At 39.1% G+C, this 24240-nt stretch overlaps 1 protein-coding gene across 1 annotated transcript in view; it reads right to left on the reverse strand.

Annotated features, from left to right (window-relative positions):
• LOC126474653 (fatty acid synthase-like) overlaps positions 1 to 24240 on the reverse strand; it is a 332546-nt gene that overhangs the window by 204397 nt on the left and 103909 nt on the right. The window contains exons 7-9 of the mRNA XM_050102131.1: positions 19749 to 19893; positions 19554 to 19670; positions 2283 to 2391 (exon numbers count right to left, since the gene is read on the reverse strand). Of these exons, the coding sequence (XP_049958088.1) occupies positions 2283 to 2391; positions 19554 to 19670; positions 19749 to 19893 (371 nt within the window). The remainder of the gene's footprint in view (positions 1 to 2282; positions 2392 to 19553; positions 19671 to 19748; positions 19894 to 24240) is intronic.

The following is a 24240-nucleotide window of genomic DNA, read 5'->3' on the forward strand; positions in this document are numbered from 1 at the left end:
ACATCTGGAAACACTGTAAGATTTCAGATTTATTATATAATGGTAAGATAGAGATTTTTGAAATAGAGTTTAAACTAGAACACATTTTCAGGGGCATATGTGGACTCTGACCACAATTTACTGGTTGTGAACTGTAGATTATAGCTGAAGAAACTGCAAAAGGTAATAATTTAAGGAGATAGGACCTGGATAAACTGAAAGAAACAAATGTTGTAGAGAGTTTCAAAGGGAGCATTAGCGAACGACTGACAAAAGCAGGGGAAAGGAATACAGTACAAGAAGAATGGGTAGCTTTGAGAGATGAAATAGTGAAGGCAGCAGAGGATCACATAGATAAAAAGATGAGGGCTAGAAGAAGCCCTTGGGTAATTTAATTGATGAGTGGAGAAAATATAAAAATGCAGCAAATGAAGCAGGTGAAAGGGAATACAAACGTCTAAAAAATCTGCTTGACAGGAAGTAAATGGCAAAGCAGGAATGGCTAGAGGACATATTAAAGGATTTTGAAGGATATATGACTAAGCAATGATAGATACTGTCTACTGGAAATTTAAGGAGGCCTTTGGAGAACAGAGGAGCAGCTGTATGAATATCAAGAGCTCAGATGGAAAACCAGTCCTAAGTAAAGAAGGGAAAGCTGAAACATGGAAGTATACAGAGGTTCTACAGAAGGGAAATGAACATGAGGCAATATTATAGAAAAGGGAGAAGATGTATATGAAGATGAAGTGGGAGATATGATACTGCAAGAACAATCTGATACAGCACTGAAAAAACTAAGTCGAAACAATGCCCCATGAGTAGATGACATTCTGTCAGAGCTACTGATAGCCTTTGGAGAGCCAGCCATGACAAAATTCTTCCATCTGGTGTGCAAGATATATCAGACAGGTGAAAAACCCTCAGACTTCAAGAAGAATATGATAATTCCAATTTCAAAGAAATCAGGTGCTGACAGGTGTGAATATTGCTGAACTATTAGTTTAATGAATGATGATTGCAACATACTAACATGAATTCTGTACAGAAGAATTAAAATTTGGTAGAAGGGAACATCAGGGAAAATGAGTTTGGAGTCAAGAGAAATGTAGGAACATGTGAGGCAATACTGAGCCTATGATTTATCTTAGAAGGTAGGTTAAGGAAAGGCAAAACTGCATTTATAGCATTTACAGACTTGAAGAAAGCTTGTGACACTGTTGACTGGAATACTATCTTTGAAATTCTGAAGGCAGCAGGAGTAAAATACAGGCAGTAAATGGCTATTTACAACTTGTACAGAAACAAGATGGCAGTTACAAAACTTGAGGGGCATGAAAGAGAAGCAGTGGATGAAAAGGGAGTGAGACAAGATTGCAGCCTATCCCTGATAATATTCAGTCTGCGCAGTGAGCAAGCAGTAATGGAAAGCAAACAAAAATTTGGATTAGGATTTTAAGTTCAGGGAGAAGAAATAAAAACTTTCAGTTTTGCTGATGTCACTGTAATTCTGTTAGAGATAGCAAACCAAGTATTTGGAAGAGTAGTTCAATGGAAAAGTCAGTGTCTTGAAAGGTGTGTGTAAGATGAACATCAACAAGAGCAAAATAAGGATAATGGAAGGTAGTCAAATTAATTAAGGTGATGCTGAGAGAATTAGGTTAGGAAATGATACACTTAAAGTAGCAGATGAGTTTTGCTATTTGGGCAGCAAAATAACTGGTGATGCCAAAGCAGAAATGATATAAAATGTAAACTGGCAATGGCAAGAAAACTTTTCTGCAAAAGAGAAATTTGTTAAGATCAGATATATATTTAAATGTTTGAAAGTCTTTTCTGAAAGTATTTGTATGGAGTGTAGCCATGTGTGGAAGTGAAACATTGGTGATAAACAGTTTAGACAGAAGAGCTGCAGAAGAATACTGAAAATCAGAAAGGTAGATTACATAACTAATGAGGTGGTACTACATAGAATTGGAGATAAAAGGCATTTGTGGCACAGCCTGAGCAGAAGAAGGGATTGGTTGATAGGACACATCCTGAACCATCAAGGAATCACCAATGTAGTATTGGGGAGAGACCAAGAGACGGATGTCGAGAGCAGATTCAGAAGGATGTAAGTTGTAGTAGTTACTCAAAGATGAAGAGTCTTGCACAGGATAGAGCAACTTGGAGAGCTTCATCATACTAGCCTTTGGACTGAAGACCACAACAACATCTGGAAAGAAACATTACACACTCATTTGTTTACAGTTAAATGTTTTGCATTAAGAGTTTTTATGCATACAAAATGTCAGAAGTACCAGTGGATGGAAAAATACTCGCCCTCTGAAAATGCACATTGTGAAAAAGGACTGGTAGCTTCTCATACTTGATGCTTTTATGCGCTGCCAGTGTCTTCCAAGCGAGAACCTGGGAACATACAGAAAATATTACTATACTGTAAATATAGGGATTCTAAATCTTTGGTAGAATACAAATAATGGCAGGGGTAATGTAACAACACTCTATATTTGTTTCCACCCAAACCCACATAATACTGTGGGTTCAGTTTTTATTTTCTTCTGTCAGGCTGTCTCTCCTACCTTGCAACAATTGTGCATTTTCTGCACTATGTATATCTCATTTTGATTGTCTGCTTGGTGCCAAAAGATTGCAGCACATGCAGTTGAGTTTCTGAAGACAAAACATCATGCCATCATCAGTTTATCACCTCATATTTAGGTTAAATTGAGTTGTTCCAGTGATCTCTGGCTAGGACTGTTGGGGAAACAAATATGTAATATCGTACTATCAACAGTTATCAGTAATCTTATATCTATACACAATAATTTTGTGTAATATTGTACTATCAACAGTTATTAGTAAACTTATGTTCATGCATAACAATTTTGTGTTTAATTTGTAATAGCGTGGTTGTGCAGGTTGGGTTTTTACAGCATAACATTATCATTGAATAGACACTGTTGGGTGCTTGCTTTATCACTGATTTTTGCATATTTCTAATGGAAAGACTTGATATACATTAGCTTTGTTGGATACAGATCTAACAAAAGATCAAATTTGTTTTATTTCAGAGGATTCTGATTGAGTGCTGTTTCATCTAGTCTCTACTGCACTTCATAGATATTCCAGTTGTCAACTGCTGGCTTCTCTAAAGAGAGCACTGCTGTGAAAAACAGACTGCAAAAAGAGCATTATGGATCCTCTTAAATTTAGGAAGTCTCTGGCAGAGGCTCTTTTGGCTTGCCAGTCAGAAAGACGAAGGGCAGAAAAATGTGAGGTACTGTTCATAAATGAGTTAGGTGCCTCAAAAAAGACAAAAATGTACATACCTCATCCAAGACCAGATCTGGGCAAGCAGTACAGCGGGTACGATCACTGGCTCACAGTTGATGACATTTAATTGTTAAAAGGCTGCTCCAGTTACTGATATTGAGTTTATTTAAGTCTACGAGTGATTTGGGTCTTCACACACACAAGTGATTTTCAAAAGGATCTGAAAACTGAGCTGCCATGAATAAAGGTCACATGATCATTTGACCTTGCTCCAAAACAGAACAGTTTTCAGATCTGTTTGAAAATGGCCTTGTTGTGAAGGCCGAAACCAGTCATGGACTTATGTAGTATATATCAACAGATGAAAGGGCCTTTCATTAATCGAATATACAGTTGTAGGGTAACAGTTCGGTTCAAACATATGGAAACTAATAAGGATGAGAGTTTATTATCACTAACATGTTAATATGAGAGCTACAAAAGCAGTATTAAAACAAAATGCATAAAATGAAATCAATACCTCTGTCTTGAAGAGGGAAAGGATTGTTTCAAACTCTTTCATAAAAAGTGAAGCAGTCTGTGTTTTTATTACAAACCTTATGAACTTGACATGATTATTACATTTTTATAACATAAAATATGAGTTGTTAGCATTTATATCAAACAAAAGTAAAGTAAGAACAAGTTTCTATTCATTATTGTTCTTCACAGTATCACACATATTGCAGTACGTCAGACGACAATTAAGCTGAAATAAAACCCAACATGCACTATTATGCTAGTGCTTTTGCCATTACATTTTTATTGAAATAATTTTTTTACTATTTTTTGCATTACCTAATATGTCATAATATTCAGATACTTCAACTGAAGTCAACTTTTTAAAAACAAAACATTTTCTTGGTGCAAAGTGATGTACTTAAGGTATTGAGGCATCAACAGACAAATGAACAGGACTCAGAGCATTGCTGAGTTTTCAGACAAAACCTTTGCCGATCTAACAGAATACCTATGTGTGGACATACACACATTGTGCAGAAACATTTTCCTGGCTACCAATAATGAGCTGGGACTGCAGGCTGGCTGCAGGGTAGAGAAGGACAAGGGCTAGCAGACAGTGAGGCCAGAAGGATTGCTGGAGCAAAGGTGGCATTTCATCTCCTTTACACACAGAGGTTAGTGCTAGGGTGTAGGATCCAGGTTCACAGGTTATGAAGCCACCATTCACGTTGAGTATATTGTGCTCAGTAACAAGTGCCATCTCTGCTTTTAGTCACTCCCAGCTGTGGTCACTGATTCAGATCAACAGCTGGTTTTTGGTCATTCCCACATTAAATGCTGTACATAACTTATAACAGACCTGATTTGACACAGCTGTTTCCACAGGTGGCCCCTGCCTCTGATGTGGTAGGATATGCCTGTGACAGGACAGGAGTAAAATGTACTAGGTGAGTGAGTACAGATGCAGGCCTTGTGTGTGGGATGATTGTCGGTAGGATGTTCCTCATTTCCATGACGACAAGCAGCCAAAACCCCTGCAAAGGCTGTTCTAGTTCAGGGTGATACTGAGTCATGAGGGGAGCGCAGCTTTTCAGTTGGTTCATGGGGGTGATGGGGGTGATTCGAAGATCAGTTGCTTGTGTAAATGTGGTAAGGGAAATCTGTTTGTTAACTAGGTTTTGGAAGTAATGCCTGTCTGTGAAGGCCTTAGTAAGACCTACAGTTTACTGAGCAATAGATTGCTCATCACTTTATATGTGCTATCCAAGGCTGGCCAGACTATGTCTGAGAAACATTTTAGTGTGGAAGGGATGACACCAATCTAAATACTGGTAGTATTGGTGATTAGTAAGTTTGCATGCACAGAGGTTTTTATGCTTCCACTGGTGAGGTGGAGGTCAACATCTGAGAACATGCCATGCTGTGTGGAAGAGCACCAGGTGAAACAGATGGTAAAGAAGAAAGTGTTGAGTCTCTGAGGGTATGAGAATAAAATGTCTTCACCCTGGGTCCAAATCATGCACATATTACCAACAAATCCACACCAGACAAGGGCTTTGGGATTCTGGGTGACTTTGAAGGTTTCCTTAAAACAGACCAGAAACATGCTAACACAGGAGGGCATCAGGTGTGTATCCTTGGCTGTGTCATGAACTTGTCTGTGTATAATCCCTACAAACAAGAAGTTGCTATGGATGTGGATGTAGTCTGTCAGGTGTATCATGAATTAAGTGATGATTTGGAGGTGGTAGGCTGTTGGAAGAGTTAGTGTTTGAGAGTGCCAAGGTCATCAGCATGGGGTATGTCACTGTATAGGGTGGTGGTATCAACAGTAACAACTAGGGTTCCAGATGGTTAAAAGATGGTGAAGGAAGTGGTTAGTATCTTTGATATGGTACGCTAGGCTGCAAGCAATGGGTTGGAGGCATTGGTCAATAAGAACTCAGATTCTTTCAATGGGGGCACAGCAACCAGTTAAAATGGGGCATCCAAAATGGCTAGCTTTATGAGTTTTGGGAAGCATGTAGAAGGTAGGTGCACTTGGGGTACCTAGGGAGGGATTCTGGGATGGACTGAAGAATTTCTATAGGGATTGGAGGTTATGCTGCACTTCTGGGATGTCATGACTGTGGCAGTAAGAATCAGACAGTTGACAGAAACCTGCAGTTCATTACATCTGTGGTGGAGCCTTTGTCTGGAGTGAGGATGATTAAATCAGGGTCTGACTTAAGGGTGTGGCTGGGTATCATTTAGTCCATCAAGAAATGGAAAATCAAGGCTAGAGTATAACAACATTATGAAAAGAATAGTCAGTACTCATCATGTAGTGGAGATGCTGAGTCACAGATAGGAACAACAAAAGACTGCCAGAAAGTAAGCTTTTGGCTAGCAAAGGCTTTCATCATAAATAGACACCACACACACACACACACACACACACACACACACACACACACACACACGCACGCACGCACGCACATGCACACGCACATCTCTCACAAATGTGACCACAGATCCTAGCTGCTGAGGACCCCCCCCCCCCCCCACACACACACATCTCTCACAAACGTGACCACAGATCCTAGCTGCTGAGCCTATGTCCTCTATCTGCAACTCAGCATCTCCACTATATAGTGAGTAGCAACTGTACTTGTTGCTGTGGTCTTCAGTCCAGTAACTGGTTTTATGTAGCTCTCCATGCTACTCTATCCTGTGCAAGCTCCTTCATCTTCGAATAACTACTACAACCTACATCCTTCTGAATCTGCTTAGTGTATTCAACTCTTGGTCTCTCTCTGCAATTTTTACCTTGCGCACTTCCCTCCAATACTAAATTGGTGGTCCTAGATGCCTCAGAACATGTCATACCAACCAATCCCTCCCTCTAGTCAAGTTGTGCCACAAATTCCTCTTCTACCCAGTTCCCTTCAGCGCCTCCTCATTGGTTACATGATCTACCCATCTGATCTTCAGAATTCTTCTGTAGCACCACACCTCAAAAGCTTCTATTCTCTTCTTGTCTAAACTATTTATCATCCCTGTTTCACTTCCATACCCTGGCTACGCTCCATACAAATACTTGCAGAAAAGACCTCCTGACACTTAAATCTATACTCGATGTTCACATATTTCTCTTCTTCAGAAATTCTTTCCTTTCCATAGCCAGTCTACATTTTATATCCTCTATGATTCAACCATCCTCAGCTATTTTGCTCTCCAATAACTAATCTAATTCCCTTGGCATCACCTGATTTAATTCAACTACAATCCATTATCTTTGTTTTGTTTTTGTTGATGTTCATCTTATATTCTCCTTTCAAGACACTGTCCATACCATTCAGCTGCTGTCCCAGGCCCTTCGTTGTCTCTGACAGAATTACAATGTCATTGGCAAACCACAAAGTTTTTATTTCTTCTCCCTGGATTTTAATGCCTACTCTAAATTTTTCTTTTGTTTCCTTTACTGCTAGCTCAAATACAGATTAAATAACAATTGGGATAGGCTGCAACCCCGTCTCAGTAACTTCTGAACCACTGTTTCCCTTTCATGCCCGTCGACTCTTATATCTGCCATCTGGTTTCTGTACAAGTTGTAAATAGCCTCTCGCTCCCTGTATTTTACACCTGCCATCTCCAGAATTTGAAAGAGAGTATTCAGGTCAACATTATCAAAAGCTATTTCTAAGTCTACAAATGCTAGAAGTTTAGGTTTGCCTTTCCTTAACTTACCTTCTAAGATAAGTCGTATGGTCAAAATTGCCTAGCATGTTCTAACATTTCATCGAAATCCAAACTGATCTTCCCCGAGGTCAGCTTCTACCAGTTTTTCCATTCATCTGTAAAGAATTCATGTTAGAATTTGGCATCCGTGATTTATTAAACTCATATCTTGGTAATTTTCACACATGTCAACATCTGCTTTCTTTGGGATTGGAATTATTATATTCTTCTTGAAGTCAGAGGGTATTTCGCCTGTCTCACCAGATGGAAGAGTTTTGTCATAGCTAGCTCTGCTAAGGCTATAAGTAGTTCTAATGGAATGTTGTCAACTCCCAGGGCCTCATTTCGACTTAAGTCTTTCAGTGTTCTGTTAAATTCTTCATGCAGTATCGTATCTCCCATTTCATCTTCACCTCCGTCCTCTTCCATTTCCATAATATTGCCCTCAAGTACATCACCCTTGTACAGACTCTCTAATAGTCCTTCCAACTTTCTGCTTTCCCTTCTTTGCTTATTGTTGGTTTTCCATCTGAGCTATTGATGTTCATACAGGTGGTTCTCTTTTCCCCAAAGGTCTCTTTAAATTTTCTGTGGGCAGTAGCTATCTTACCCCAAGTGATATATGCTTCTACATCCTTACATTTGTCCTCTAACCATCCCTCCTTAGCCATTTTGCACTTCCTGTCGATCTCATTTTTGAGATGTTTGTGTTCCTTTTCGCCTGCTTCATTTACTGCATTTTTATATTTTCTCCATTCATCAATTAAATGTAATATCTCTTCTGTTACCCAAGGATTTCTACTAGTCCTTGTCTACTTGATCCTCTGTTGCCTTCAGTATTCCATCTTTCAAAGCTACCCATTCTTTTTCTTCTGTATTTCTTTCCCTTGTTATTGTCAATTGTTCCCTAATGCTCTATGTGAAACTCTTTATAACCTCTGATTGTTTCAGTTTATCCAGGTCCCCTCTCCATAAATTCCTACCTTTCTGCAGTTTCTTCAGTTTTAATCTACAGATCATAACAAATAAATTATGGTCAGAGTCCACATTTGCCCCTGGAAATACCTTACAATTTATAACCTGGTTCCTAAATGTCTGGCTTACCATTATATACTCTATCTGAAACTTTCCAGTGTCCCCAGGCCTCTTCCATGAATACAACCTTCGTTCATGTTAGTTATCATTAAGTTATGCTCTGTGCAGAATTCTACTAGACAGCTTCTTTTTTCATTCCTTACCCCCAGTCCATATTCACCCACCACTTTTCCTTCTCTTCCTTTTCCTTGTATCGAATTCCAGTCCACCATGTCTATTAAATTTTCATCTCCCTTAACTATCTGAACAATTTCTTTCATCGCATCATACATTTCTTCAATCTCTTCATCATCTGTGGAGCTAGTAGGCATATTAACTTGTACTACTGTGATAGGTGTAGGCTTTGTGTCTATCTGTGCTACAATAATGCATTCACTTTGTTGTTCATAGTAGCTTACCCGTGTTCCCATCAGTTGATTTTGTATTTACAACCCTGTATTCACCTGACCAGAAGCCTTGTTCCTCCTGCCACTGAACTTCACAATTCCCACTATATCTAACTTCAATCTATCAATTTTCCCTTTTTCAATTTTCTAACCTACCTGCCCAACTAAGGGATCTGACATTCCTCACTCCGATTCGTAGAATGTCATTTTTGTTTCTTCTGATAACGATGTACTCCTGAGTAGTCGCCACCCAGAGATCGAGATAGGGGACTATTTTACCTCCAGAATATTTTACCTAAGAGGACGCCATCATCATTTAACCATACAGTAAAACTGCTTGCCCTCAGGAAAAAATGATTGCTGTTCACAGTACTATCACAGCAAGGCCGTTTGGTTGATGTTACAAGGCCAGATCAGTCAATCATCCAGACTGTTGCCCCTGCAACTACTGAAAAGGCTTCTGCCCCTCTTCAGGAACCATACATTTGTCTGGCCTCTCAACAGATAACCCTTCATTGTGGTTGCACCTACACAAGAGGTTTTTGATATTCAGAAGGGATCTAGGAAAAGAGAATGAGGCCCAGGGATTAATTGAAGGTATTAGAGAGGATCTGGTTAGGAGGGAATATGTGACAGACAGGGTTGGACATATGTATAAATTGGAAGAGGCAAGGAATCTTGATTAGCCTTAAATAATGTGCTGCAGATGAAGACAATCTATTCCCCAGAGAAAAATTCTTTAATACAAAAGAACATATTAATTACTCCTTCAAAGAGGATTTCATTTAAACTTTGTATGTACTTTGGACATTGGTTAAATAGGTTGATATCCATATGACAGGGATTGTTGTCTGCACCTTTTGTGGTATTCATTGATAGGGGCTAATTACAGTCTCTCCATGTGTTAGCAAATATGTTTATCTTTGTTGAAACTATTGTACTGCCCATATTTTAAAGTTAGTTGCATGCTTTTAGAAATATATATTGATCGCAATGTAAGTAATTTCTTACTTTAGAACACCTTTTACATGCTCATTATACCTGAGATTGCACAGAATTCTAACTGCCTCCTTGTGAAGGATGAATACTCTGTTTATAAGTTTGGATGCAGCACATCCACTTACTTCAATTCCTATGTGACACACAGATGTTGAAACGTGCTTCCCATGAATGGATCAATATGCATACATGTACTTTCAAACAACTGACAGTTATGTACTGATCTCATGCTGGCTGCCAGATACCTTGTAACTGTGTCATCTGAACAAGACACAGCCAGGGAAAAAGCACCATAGGGGCAAAGATGCCAGCTGCCATAGAGACTCGTGACTTGAGCAAGTTCCACCGCCACCACAGGTAGTGCTGAGGATGAAGATATCAACTATGCCTCGGCCCACCAATGAAAGGATGACAACAGACAGAAGTCTACTCAGAAGATAGAAGAGCAGCTCTTGCCCACTTGGGTACAGATCATCGTTCATGGCTGACTTAGGCAGGGAATGTTGTGTAGTGAACTCTTAGAAGTGAACAGATAGTTGTTGGAAAATGCATTTGCTATTTACTGTAAAGTTTTACAGTAAATAGCAAATGCAATTTACCTATGATTATTTGCACTTAACCATTGAGGGCCTTTTTTGTGTTTTACATGCAGTATTGCAGACTTCATTATTCAACAAGTCACCAAAACAAGTAAACCTTTCTCACTCATATGTATGACTTTGTTACTAATTTGCTGGAGTGTTGTAGAACCTTTATTCTCCTATCCTGGGGCATAGATGTGTCAAAATGGTAGGCAGAAATTGTCTTAGCAGTGTACTACACCAGAAGCTGTTTCAAAAACTCACAAACTCAGCCTACCATAACAACACTGGCAACTCAGCCTCCACAGCAGTAGTGACAAGGTCTTTACAAAACTGCAGATGAGGGCTTACAAAAGGGATGGCATCAGTCAACTGCTCATTTCCTGAAAGAGACATACATGCATTCCAACAAAAATGAGTGACACACTGTAGTGGGGGTGGCAAGTTGAAAAGGTCTTTACAAAACTGCAGATGAGGGCTTACAAAAGGGATGGCATCAGTAAACTGCTCATTTCCTGAAAGAGACATACATGCATTCCAACAAGAATGAGTGACAGACTGTAGTGGGGGTGGCAACATTCATATTCTGTTATTATGAATGGAAAAAGGAACGGTGGGTTGGATTTATAGGTTTTCTCTAACTACCTGAAGAAATAGTTCCTCCAAAGCAGTTTATTCCCAAAGATAACATATAAAAAAATTTGACATAATTACAAATGCAGTTGCCCATGAAGTTAAATAACTTCCAACACGATTTTTACACACAAGGCAATACAGCTGAGGGTCATATTAATGGGATATAGGGAAAGCGTTAACTGGTGTGCTGTTTCCATGTCTGTTTAATTAATCCTGTGTGCCCACTATCATGTTTGTCTCCATCTCACCACCAAAGATTCACACAGTTCTTTCATTTTGCACTCGTTTGCTCAAAATGTAGGAGGTCACATGTCCCATGATAAAATCTTAACTTTTCATTGCCACATTCCACAAAACACTGCCAAAATCTTTCCCCACCATACAACAAGATTGCAACATCCTCCTTTTATCACTTGGCTTCCAAGTAAGGCAACCTTTGGAATTTTATTTTCTGATTGGCAAAGTTAGCCAGAGCGTCATTCCGTATTTGGTGATATTCTGTGACATTGGTTGCAACTGCTTGTTTCTTCCTTCCTCTGGATGCTGGAATCTGGCAGTGGTTCTCACTAATTTCATGCCATTTCCCACCAAGACACAGAAATTTCAAGTGGCCACTTCTGGTCTCTGAGTAATGGAACTGCAGTTGCTGCCATAACAAATCTCCAGCTTCAGTGGTGCCATGTGTATAGGCACTTCATAGAACACTTTCGTGGAGGACTTGGTGGCCGCAAAATGAATTGCAAAGCAATGTGAATCCATTATTGGATTTCTAGTGCTAGTGCATTTTATTGACATATTGTGATCTGAAAGCTTGTTCCTGTCCTCCACTCATGCAAGCAATGCATAATTAATTCCAACAGAATATTGGCTTCTCACCTGTGATCTCCATGGATTATTACTACAGTCATTGCCAGTTTAAAACCATTTTTCCATACAAGTGACTTATCATTTAGCATCCCGACCTTCCCTCTTTTTCCGTCACACACTTCCACATACATCATTATTTTGCTGCTAACTAAAATGCACCGCTTATAAATCTTACACTTGTGGCACTGCAAGAGGCCACTATCAACTGTGCTATATATTGCATAGAAATCTTACAGTTGTGCATCATCTGGGTCCCCTCTCAGATTGATGCCACAAGTAGTGTCTTGTGTTGCTTGTGTCTTAAACTGGCTCTGATTACAATACAATGGTGCATAAAACATCACATTTAATTGTTCATAATTCAGTCTTGTGTCACTGTTCTTAATGCATAACCCGAGTTTCTTATAGTTTGGCACAAAAAAAAAAAAAAAAAAAAAAAAAAAACAATCTGATGTTCCCAAGCCAGACACCTATCTAACATTACACTATGAAAGTGACCACACCATGATTTACCATAGCTCTACTAGAGCTACACTTCGTAATATTGTTAGCCTCTTCTTGTTCAATTTGAATAACCTGATAACTCTCTTTTATGTCTGACTATAAGAGACTCTTATATGATACCATAAGTTTACAGTAGCAACTCTTGAGAATCTGGATCAACTGCATTAGATTTGAAGATGATATTACCATAATAGCTGATAATGAAACACAAAATATGCACAATATGCTTTTTAAATTTGCAACAGTCCTGGGAAAGTTGTAACTTGAAATTTATAGTCAATAACTCAAAATTGTGATACTAAAAATATCAAATTAAAAAAGGACACCTGACACAAAACAGTGGGAAACAAAAAAAAGTTGATAAATTTTGTTAGGTAAACACCTTAAACACTGAAGATATAGCATGGAAATCAGAAAACAATGTAACAACAAAATATGCTTTCACTGAAAGATCTGGAGGGTACTTCTCTACGGCTCTGAAAGCTGGACACCGGTGAAGACCGACAGAAAGTGCTTAGAAATACAAGAAGTTAGTTACAAGTTCCATGGATCATGTTGTATGACAGATCGTATTGCTGTGGAATGAGTCACTTTACATTCACATCAGAAATTAATTTGTGCATACAGCTACATTCTGAATCTTTTTAAGTCTTTTTTTATTTTATTTACCTTTTCAACAAAAAGAAAAAAAAATACAGATCTTTATGCTTTACAGTAATAGTAGTTCTTCTACTGAATAAAAGGAGTTGTCAAGGAGAAACTTTCTCAGTTTGTTAGCAAATTTTGCTTTGCTTTCTGTCAGACATTGTATATCACTGTGTAAGTGGTCAAAAATTTCTGTTTCAGCATTGTGTATCCCCTTTCATACTGAAGACAACTTTAATGTGGAGTAATGAATGTAATTTTTGCTTTTGGTATGGTAATTATGTGCCTCATTGTTCCTTTTGAACTGTTGGGTGTTATTTACAATAAACTTCATGAGGGAATAGATATACTGTGAAGCAGTAGTTAAAATACCCAACATCTTAAACAGATGTCTACAAGATGACTGTGGGTGAGATCCACATTTTACTCTTACAGAACATTTTGGTGCAACAAAGACTTCAAAAGATGAGTTGCTATAGGATATTATTCTGTATGACATTATTGAATGAAAATATGCAAAATATGTCAACTTACTGATTTGTCTATCCCCAAGATTTGCAAGGACTCTAAGCAGAAATATGGCTGAACTATGTTGTTTTAGGAGCTCCAAAATGTGTTTTTTCCCAATTTAAATTCTCATCAATACAGACCCCTAGGAATTTTCAATTTTTCACCCTCATCGTTCGTGTAGTAGGCATAGAAATGCAGAAATGAATATGCTGTGTCTTTTGAAAACTGAGGATGAGACCATTTGCAGAAAACCAAGCAATGATACTTCTATGAGCTTTATTTACTATTTCTTCTGTTTCTGTGTGTATGCTTGTATTGATAAAAATAGTAACATGCCTTTGGAAAAAATTAATGAGCAACAACTGAACTGAAAGAAAAATCATTGAAGATGTATTCAAAGAAATCAATTAGCAAAGGAACCTCAGAACAACTACTTACAAAAAGGAAACTAAGGCTCTCGAATATCTATATTTAAAACACACAATGGCCTAGGAAAATAACAGTAGAATTTGTATTGGAAGAAACAAAACATCAAAATTCTCAAGAAATAAAGAGGACAGCACAAAATAGACAAGAGTAGTTATAGCAAAAATGCATAGCCTTTAGAATTTGATGATGATGATAACAAATAAGTTGCATTATCTATAATATGTAGACAGTGGAGTTTACTTCTGTATTCAGTTCTTGATTGATTATTGAAGATAGAGCATTATATGTTGTAGAAAACTTGGATCAGGCATTCAATATATGCTGCAAAAGACAAAAAGGAAATGCCACTCTAAATGCAATGATCTATTATCCTGTATGGAGTGCAGTATCACAAGGTATGCCTCAAAACTCCATTCTAGAGCCAATCTTCTTTGTATTCTATGTGGATGACTTTCCCTGGATAAATTCTCCAACAAATATTTTGGCAGATAGTACTTGTATTAACTTAATCTGAACATCACAAAATACATTATTGTGTAGTTCAACACAAAAAATTCAGTATACCAGAGAATTAAAGTGGATGATAAAACATAATGAGTGGAAGAAGTTGACATGGTCAGATGCCTTGGATTACTCTGGGACAAAAATTTACGCACCATACACATGTCAAATTTCTATCATGTAAATTAAGCAGTTGTGCTTTTGCATGGAAAATACTTATAAATGGTACTGATATCAACACACAAATAGCAGATTATAGTTATTCTGAATCTGTCATTAGGCATGATAAAGTTTTCTGGAAAGTTGAAGAACTATATCTTGGGCACTGAAGCTACAGAAGAAAATTGTTAGATATATGTATACTGCACTGTCAAAAGAATCTTGTTATCCACTACTTTTGAATCTACAAGTCTGAACTGTCCCTCTCTTATAAATGTATGACATTATAGTCATATCGCACAGCAGTTAAAATCATTTGGGGAAAACCATTTTGGTCACACTTACAACACAAGAAAGGTAGATAATATTATCCTTCTTGCTCACAACCGAATTTACATGAACAGATTTCACTATATATGGTGATGAAAGTTTGAAACAACTTAAAAGACAAACATACTCAGTATGAAAAAAGGTAATCTAAAAAAATAAGGTTATAAGACATTCTGTGAAAGAAATATTATTATTCAGCAGCAGAAAGAACTGATAATTTGTATGAGATGTACCTTAGTGTTAGATTTACTGGATAACTTTTTAGACTACTGTTATTATGAGAGCAGTAATGCCCGGATAGCTGACACAAGATACAAAGAAAAGTTTTACAATAGCCATCAACTGGGTTGGAAAAAATTTATCTCTGTAAATAAAAAATAGGTCATTCATGCCACAGAGAGCTGGTCTAGGTGTTGGCAAAGAGTTGTTTTCATATCACAATCTCAGGAGGTGGTAGTGGATTGCATAACAGAAGATTCATCAGTAAACAGTTGCCAATTTGCCCATGAAAAGCACACACTGAAAAATAAAGTGTAGAGTGTACTGGTGGAGCAACAATGATCTCCCTTGCCATGGTGTGGAAGCAATGGGGCCAGAGTTTAGTTTTGTCAATGGGTTATTCAGCACAGTACTGGAGAACAGTGTCTGATAAAGTTTGTGTTGTTCACGGATGAAGCCCACTTCGCTCAGAATTGTGTTAATAATTGCTGCAATAGCCACATCAATACCACAATCACCAGCCGTTGTGGCTGAGCAGTTCTAGGCGCTTCAGTCCAGAACCGCACTGCTGCTACGGTTGCAGGTTCGAATCCTGCCTGGGGCATGGATGTGTGTGATGTCCTTAGGTTAGTTAGGTTTAAGTAGTTTATAAGTCTATGGGACTGATGACCTCAGATGTTAAGTCCCATAGTGCTTAGAGCCAACACCACAATCACAATAGTACACCAGCAAATCTGTTAATAAAGCCACATTTGCTTCCACACTGTTTGAGTGATGCATGTTACTTGTTGTTCACTTTAGATGAACTGCCACAATTGTTGGAGACAGTACCTTTTGTTTATCAGAACAGAGTGTGGTTTCAACATGATGGTGCACCACCCCATTTTGATTTTATGCATGGAAGCATCTTAACAGCATACACTCTCATCATTGGACTGGAGAGAGAAAATCCTTCCCGTGCCCAGTGTGACTGTCGATTCTAATTTCTGCTGATAATTCCCCGTGGAGTTATATGAAGTCGTTGATCTCTGTGGAAAGTGTACTAATATTTTCAACAAAATGAATACAGGTATGAATCCATACAGACAGACAAACTGATAGCACAATTTATGGTTTTTTACCACAATCTTTTACAGTAGAGATGGAAGCATTTTACCATATCTGCTTTAATAACAATGCATTCTCTGAATCTGTACATGTGTTAGGGTACAGTACTCTATACTTGGACTTAAGGAGAATTACTAATAAGTGAATCAGTAACCCAGTAAGATAAGAGAACAAATCTTTCAGATTTAGAATCAGAAGCTGTTCTATGAAGATTTCAGAAAGAGGAGCAGCAAAAAACAAGATGTAAATAGGCAACAGATTTTGGAAGAAAGAGTTACCTAATTCATTTACTTTCTCACTAACTAGTACTCACTTTCCATTCAACACAAAATGAGGGGAATTCTTCAGGGGGGGGGGGGGAGAGGGGGGGGAAAGGGGAGAGAGGCAACTGCTATAGAAGAATGATATATTATACTGACTACAAATGAGTAGGGTGTACTACTGAATTACACTAATCTAATTTTTCTTGGGCAGGCTGATAGCATTTGTTTGCTGTGTTGTGTTTTAGGTGCCAAGTTCATGAGGAGCAGTGGGCAGCAAAACTTTTGTTGCTGTAATACTCTTCACTGTAGGGTACATGCAAAAATGATTTCACATTATATAGGTAGATTGTAGTGTGAGACTAAATTAAAGATTGATACTAAATTAAAGATTGATATCTGTTCTAAGGAATGAAGGGAAAGCAGAAAGGTGGAAGGAGTATATAGAAGGTCTATACAAGGGTGATGTATTTGAGGACAATATTACAGAAATGGAAGACGATGCAGATGAAGATGAAATGGGAGATACGATACTGCGTGAAGAGTTTGAAAGAGCACTGAAAGACCTGAGTCGAAACAAGGCCCCCGGAATAGACAACATTCCATTGAAATTACTGACGGCCTTGGGAGAGCCAGTCCTGACAAAACTCTACCATCTGGTGAGCAAGATGTATGAAACAGGCGAAATTCCCTCAGACTTCAAGAAGAATATAATAATTCCAATCCCAAAGAAAGCAGGTGTTGACAGATGTGAAAATTACTGAACTATCAGTTTAATAAGTCACAGCTGCAAAATACTGCTGCGAATTCTTTACAGAAGAATGGAAAAACTAGTAGAAGCCAACCTCGGGGAAGATCAGTTTGGATTCCGTAGAAATGTTGGAACACGTGAGGCAATAGTGACCCTACGACTCATCTTAGAAAATAGATTAAGGAAGGGCAAACCTACGTTTCTAGCATTTGTAGACTTAGAGAAAGCTTTTGACAATGTTGACTGGAATACTCTCTTTCAAATTCTGAAGGAGGCAGGGGTAAAATACAGGGAGCGAAAGGCTATTTACAATTTGTACAGAAACCAGATGGCAGGTATAAGAATCGAGGGGCATGAAAGGGAAGCAGTGGCTGGGAAGGGAGTGAGACAGGGCTGTAGCCAATCCCCGATGTTATTCAATCCGTATATTGAGCAAGCAGTAAAGGAAACAAAAGAAAAATTCTGAGTAGGTATTAAAATCCATGAAGAAGAAATAAAAACTTTGAGGTTCGCCGATGACATTGTAATTCTGTCAGAGACAGCAAAGTACTTGGAAGAGCAGTTGAATGGAATGGATAGTGTCTTGAAGGGAGGATATAAGATGAACATCAACAAAAGCAAAACGAGGATAATGGAATGTAGTCGAATTAAGTCGGGTGATGCTGAGGTAATTAGATTAGGAAATAAGACACTTAAAGTAGTAAGGGATTTTTGCTATTTGGGGAGCAAAATAACTGATGATGGTCGAAGTAGAGAGGATATAAAATGTAGATTGGCAATGGCAAGGAAAGAGTTTCTGAAGAAGAGAAATTTGTTAACATTGAGTATTGATTTAAGTGTCAGGAAGTCATTTCTGAAAGTATTTGAATGGAGTGTAGCCATGTATGGAAGTGAAACATGGACGATAAATAGTTTGGACAGGAAGAGAATAGAAGCTTTTGAAATGTGGTGCTACAGAAGAATGCTGAAGATTAGATGGTTAGATCACATAACTAATGAGGAAGTATTGAATAGGATTGGGGAGAAGAGGAGTTTGTGGCGCAACTTGACTAGAAGAAGGGATCGGTTGGTAGGACATGTTCTGAGGCATCAAGGGATCACCAATTTAGTACTGGAGGGCAGGGTGGATGGTAATAATCGTAGAGGGAGACCAAGAGATGAATACACTAAGCAGATTCAGAAGGATGCAGTAGGTACTGGGAGATGAAGAGGCTTGTACAGGATAGAGTAGCATGGAGAGCTGCATCAAACCAGTCTCAGGACTGAAGACCACAACAACAACAACATCTGTATGTATAATGTGGTGGTCATACATGTTCATTAGAAACAAGAAACAACATGTTTTAATTGTAGCAGTATGCTCTAAATATTTAATTTATGATTTAAATTAAATGACATCTGAGTACTGAGAACATGATCAAAATAAAAAAGAGATATAAAAAATAATATGTTTTTGTCTATAAAACTCATTGTCTGACAACATTGAGAGGTAGGCAATCACCTCATTTTAAACTATATGTATGTTACATTAAAATATAGCACATATCCATATTAAAATCCTCTTATTATTAATACAGCAAAGCAATACCATTTTGACATGCAAAAATTATTGTAAATAAGATATAAATTATGAGGAAACCTACTACTTAGAAAAAAGCTATTGCCTTTCAGATTATACAGTTGGAATGCAGTTCATCTACGCTTTCAGTTAAGTACATAGAGAAACAGCAGTTAACACTACACTGTGAAAGAAAAATTTAGAAAAATTACTACACAGAATGTCAGCTATCATGGAGCAACTAATGTTGAATTGAAAATTACTGTGAGATGACATAAAGAAAATAACTAAAACTAAAGTATAACAAATAGAAAAGAGAAACCTAATATCACAGAAAGCAGTTATTCAAAAATGAAATAGTGTCATAAATAAACCTGAATCAATCAGTATTGTAAATATTGAAATATTAAATTAAATTTATTCTCTTGCACCACATGAGAAGAAATAAACAGAAAAATTATAAGGAAAGATCAATAAACAGCAGGCATATGTTGATTTCTTCTGTTAAATATTCCTTAATTGTGACCAGTATATTACCAGATATCCAGATGCTGGGAAGATTATTCTTCCATCAATTGTATGACCCCTGTACCACTCATCTTCAGGTTTGTTGAGATCAATCTCGTATGTATGGTAATGTTTATTTAGCCAGTCCTAGAGAAATATAAAAACATGTCAAATGCATGAATCAACCTCAGTTTTTGGTTGTGTTTCCTTGTGTTAGAGTTTTACCTTATCAGAGAAAACTGGTACAAACCACTCCCGATCATGGTTCCATTTTACTAGGGATGAAATCTGTGGTGTGCCAGTGGGGACTGGGTACTGAATGCGAGGGTATAGTTTTGTAAGACATATTTGCGATCCAGACAAGTACAACCTGGAATACATTTCATACCATTATAAAGCAAGTCATATTTTTCTCTTGAGAAGTGCAAATAAGAATTAAAGTGCTTTTAGTTCTCTGGGTAGTTACTGAAACTTGTTTTATGATGAAATAACAAATAGCCCAAAAATAGGTTGTGCACCACACTCTGACGCATAGTTTACGTAATTTTGATCAGCAACCACTTTCTCAATACTCTTTTGACCACAGGAAGTTACTACATTCAGCCACCTATGAACTAAATGTGAATTCTTACTTCAGTAAAGAGAGCTGTGTCTCCAATCATGGACAGTCTCTTATTGTGCCTTAGAGGGCCATTTCAAATTTAGACCATATGTGCTCATCAAATTGTAATAACCATAATTATGTCATTCAAACACTGCACCACTATTGCAGAACACAAAAAAATCAAGATATGCTTCAAATTGGTTGCTCACAATGAAAGTAAATAAACAAAAATAAAAGAAAAAGCTAATAATTACCATATGATAATTATACCTTGATTGTACAGGATGACAGAGAATAACGGGAATATTTGAAATGAGTAATGCCAGCCATGTGCAGGTGGCAGCACTGCAGGTTCATGACAGTTAGTGAGTAAACAGTCCGCCATTTCAGTAATCATGGATCATTGGAACAGACATCAGCGTGCATTAGCCATAAAAATGTTTTATAAAAACAATGATAGTTTGGTAGTGGTGCACAGGGAGTTTTGACATTTTTATAATTTAGGACAATATTATGACATTCTGTCAAAACATGCAATAAAATGTTGGATTAATAACTTTGAATAGACTGGATCTGCCCTCAAAAAGAAACCAGCAGGACAACCAAGAAGTGTGCATTCTCCAACGAACATTGATGTTGTACGCGAGTCTGTCTTACAGAGCCTATGGAGTTCAATTCATAAGCAAGCAGCTGTGGTTGGAATGTCCCAGGAGAGTGTTCACAGAATTCTTCATCTTGATTTAAAATTGCATCTGTACAAACTACAGATGGTGCAACAATTGAAGGACAATGATTACGAGTTACAATTAGGATTCTGTCAACAAATGATAACAAAAAAAAACAAGTTGTGGATGTCAGATGAGGCACATTTTCATCTCATAGGTTACCTGAATAAACAGAACTGCCATTACTGGGTAAACACAAATCCTAATGACGATCATGCGTGCCCTTTACAAGCTAGTAAAGTGACATCATGGTGTGGCATTTCATCACATGGTTTATCAGATCGTATTTTTTTGCAAATGAATGGGGAACACAATAACTGGCAGTGCCGGTCATTACATGGAGATGTTATGAACTTTTGTTATACTTGCACTGAAAAACTTTCCAAATGTTCAAGAAGCCTGGTTTCAACAGGACAGAGCGACATCACACACTGTAAGGGAGTCAATGACATATGTGCGAGAAGTTTTTGGCAATTGTGTGCTCTCACAATTCAGTAACATTCTCTGGCCCCCAGATTTATCATTTGTGATTTTTTTCTTGTGGGGCTATCTCAAAAGTAAAGTCTATACAACTCGATCAAGAACCCTGGATGAGTTAAAGCAGAGAATTTGGGATGTAATTCACAGTATCCCAGCTGAGATGTGCACTGTCTTTTAGGAGCCAACTGAGAGTGCTGTGTCAGCCCAGATAGTATACAACTTCCTCCACACAATCAGTTTGGTCTCATAGTACCCATTACTAACAATGCCCCCCCCCCCCCCCCAATCTCACTCAAGTAACCTGTATCATAGTGCATGGAGATGGTCAGTAAATGACACCCAGAATGGAGCCTGGATCAACAGTATCATGTTCTTTTCAATGATGAGTGAGAAATTTTAGTATTTGACACCTGATGATCACCAGAGAAGAGCATGGATGTGGCCAGGTATCATGCACATTCCAAGTATGCAATTTCACAAGTTTAGCTGGAAGATAGGACAGTCATGTTATGGGATGGTGTCATACACATGTATCAGACACTTCTCATGGCTACTGAGAGTAATTTTACAGCTGTGCTGCATCAGGACAGGATACTTCAAGCTATTGTCCAGTGCTATAATCAAGATTTTGATAATGGGTTCATCTTTAAAGATGATAATCAATGAGCACACTATGGCCACCTCATGAACACTTTTCTCTAGGAGCAGTCATCAATCAAACTGAATGTTCTGTGGTATCTTCTGATATGAACAGTGCTGGTTCAAGAACATTTTACCACATGAGCAACTTAACATTTGGTACCCACCTTCCCCTCTTTTCCCTCATTCCCTTTCAGCTGTGTCAGTTTTCTCCATTAATTTTGATATGCACCGTATACAAATCTTATACTTGGGCAGCCCTGGCACCCTTGTAACATGGCACCCCAAGTGGATGCTAATTATGGTTTGTCCTGCTAAGGAATCTTGCATTTGTGGCACCTCTGGTCCGTTCTCACTTCAGTGCTCCAAGGGGTGACTTGTACTGCTAGGGCCTTAAAATGGGCCTAGATGTGAATCTGATTAAGCATACTTGCAGTGCACCATTGCCAGAACACTCCTCACACAATGGATTACCTCAAGAAAGCTACCATTAAAGAGTGGGACAGGCTTGAGTAGCAACATCTCATCCACTTTGTGGATAGTGTGCCAAGGAGTTTCCAAGACTGTTAAAATGTGGCTAGTTACCGTTGTCACCACCTATCAGCAAATGGCGGAAGCACAGTTGTACGACCGAGCGAGGTGGCGCAGTGGTAGCACACTGGACTCGCATTCGGGAGGACGACGGTTCAATCCCGTCTCCAGCCATCCTGATTTAGGTTTTCCGTGATTTCCCTAAATCGTTTCAGGCAAATGCCAGGATGGTTCCTTTGAAAGGGCACAGCCGATTTCCTTCCCAATCCTTCCCTAACCCGAGCTTGCACTCCGTCTCTAATGACCTCATTGTCGACGGGACGTTAAAAACTAACCTAACCTAAACCTAACCACAGTTGTACAAAGATATACGCTTTCATACCTTTATTTTGATGTTGTTTTGTTTTTACTCCACAGCAATTTTTTTATCTCCTTCTGACTTTAAGCCCACATCCAGTGACTGTTTTCTTGTAACAATACAATTATTATTTAATTAGCAAGTTTAAGAAATAGAATCTAAGAAATGAATGTAATGAAGTCTCACTCAGGATATGAGGTGTTATGGTGATTGGCCCTGAATACAAATGTGAATATTTCAAAGTGAATGGAGATGTACAGGGGCAAGATGGAAGCACTGTGAACAGGATCAAATACACTCCTGGAAATGGAAAAAAGAACACATTGACACCGGTGTGTCAGACCCACCATACTTGCTCCGGACACTGCGAGAGGGCTGTACAAGCAATGATCACACGCACGGCACAGCGGACACACCAGGAACCGCAGTGTTGGCCGTCGAATGGCGCTAGCTGCGCAGCATTTGTGCACCGCCGCCGTCAGTGTCAGCCAGTTTGCCGTGGCATACGGAGCTCCATCGCAGTCTTTAACACTGGTAGCATGCCGCGACAGCGTGGACGTGAACCGTGTGTGCAGTTGACGGACTTTGAGCGAGGGCGTATAGTGGGCATGCGGGAGGCCGGATGGACGTAACGCCGAATTGCTCAACACGTGGGGCGTGAGGTCTCCACAGTAAATCGATGTTGTCGCCAGTGGTCGGCGGAAGGTGCACGTGCCCGTCGACCTGGGACCGGACCGCAGCGACGCACGGATGCACGCCAAGACCGTAGGATCCTACGCAGTGCCGTAGGGGACCGCACCGCCACTTCCCAGCAAATTAGGGACACTGTTGCTCCTGGGGTATCGGCGAGGACCATTCGCAACCGTCTCCATGAAGCTGGGCTACGGTCCAGCACACCGTTAGGCCGTCTTCCGCTCACGCCCCAACATCGTGCAGCCCGCCTCCAGTGGTGTCGCGACAGGCGTGAATGGAGGGACGAATGGAGACGTGTCGTCTTCAGCAATGAGAGTCGCTTCTGCCTTGGTGCCAATGATGGTCGTATGCGTGTTTGGTGCCGTGCAGGTGAGCGCCACAATCAGGACTGCATATGACCGAGGCACACAGGGCCAACACCCGGCATCATCGTGTGGGGAGCGATCTCCTACACTGGCCGTACACCACTGGTGATCGTCGAGGGGACACTGAATAGTGCACGGTACATCCAAACCGTCATCGAACCCATCGTTCTACCATTCCTAGACCGGCAAGGGAACTTGCTGTTCCAACAGGACAATGCACGTCCGCATGTATCCCGTGCCACCCAACGTGCTCTAGAAGGTGTAAGTCAACTACCCTGGCCAGCAAGATCTCCGGATCTGTCCCCCATTGAGCATGTTTGGG

The sequence above is a fragment of the Schistocerca serialis genome, chromosome 4 (assembly GCF_023864345.2).
Source record: "Schistocerca serialis cubense isolate TAMUIC-IGC-003099 chromosome 4, iqSchSeri2.2, whole genome shotgun sequence".
Lineage (NCBI taxonomy): Eukaryota > Metazoa > Arthropoda > Insecta > Orthoptera > Acrididae > Schistocerca > Schistocerca serialis.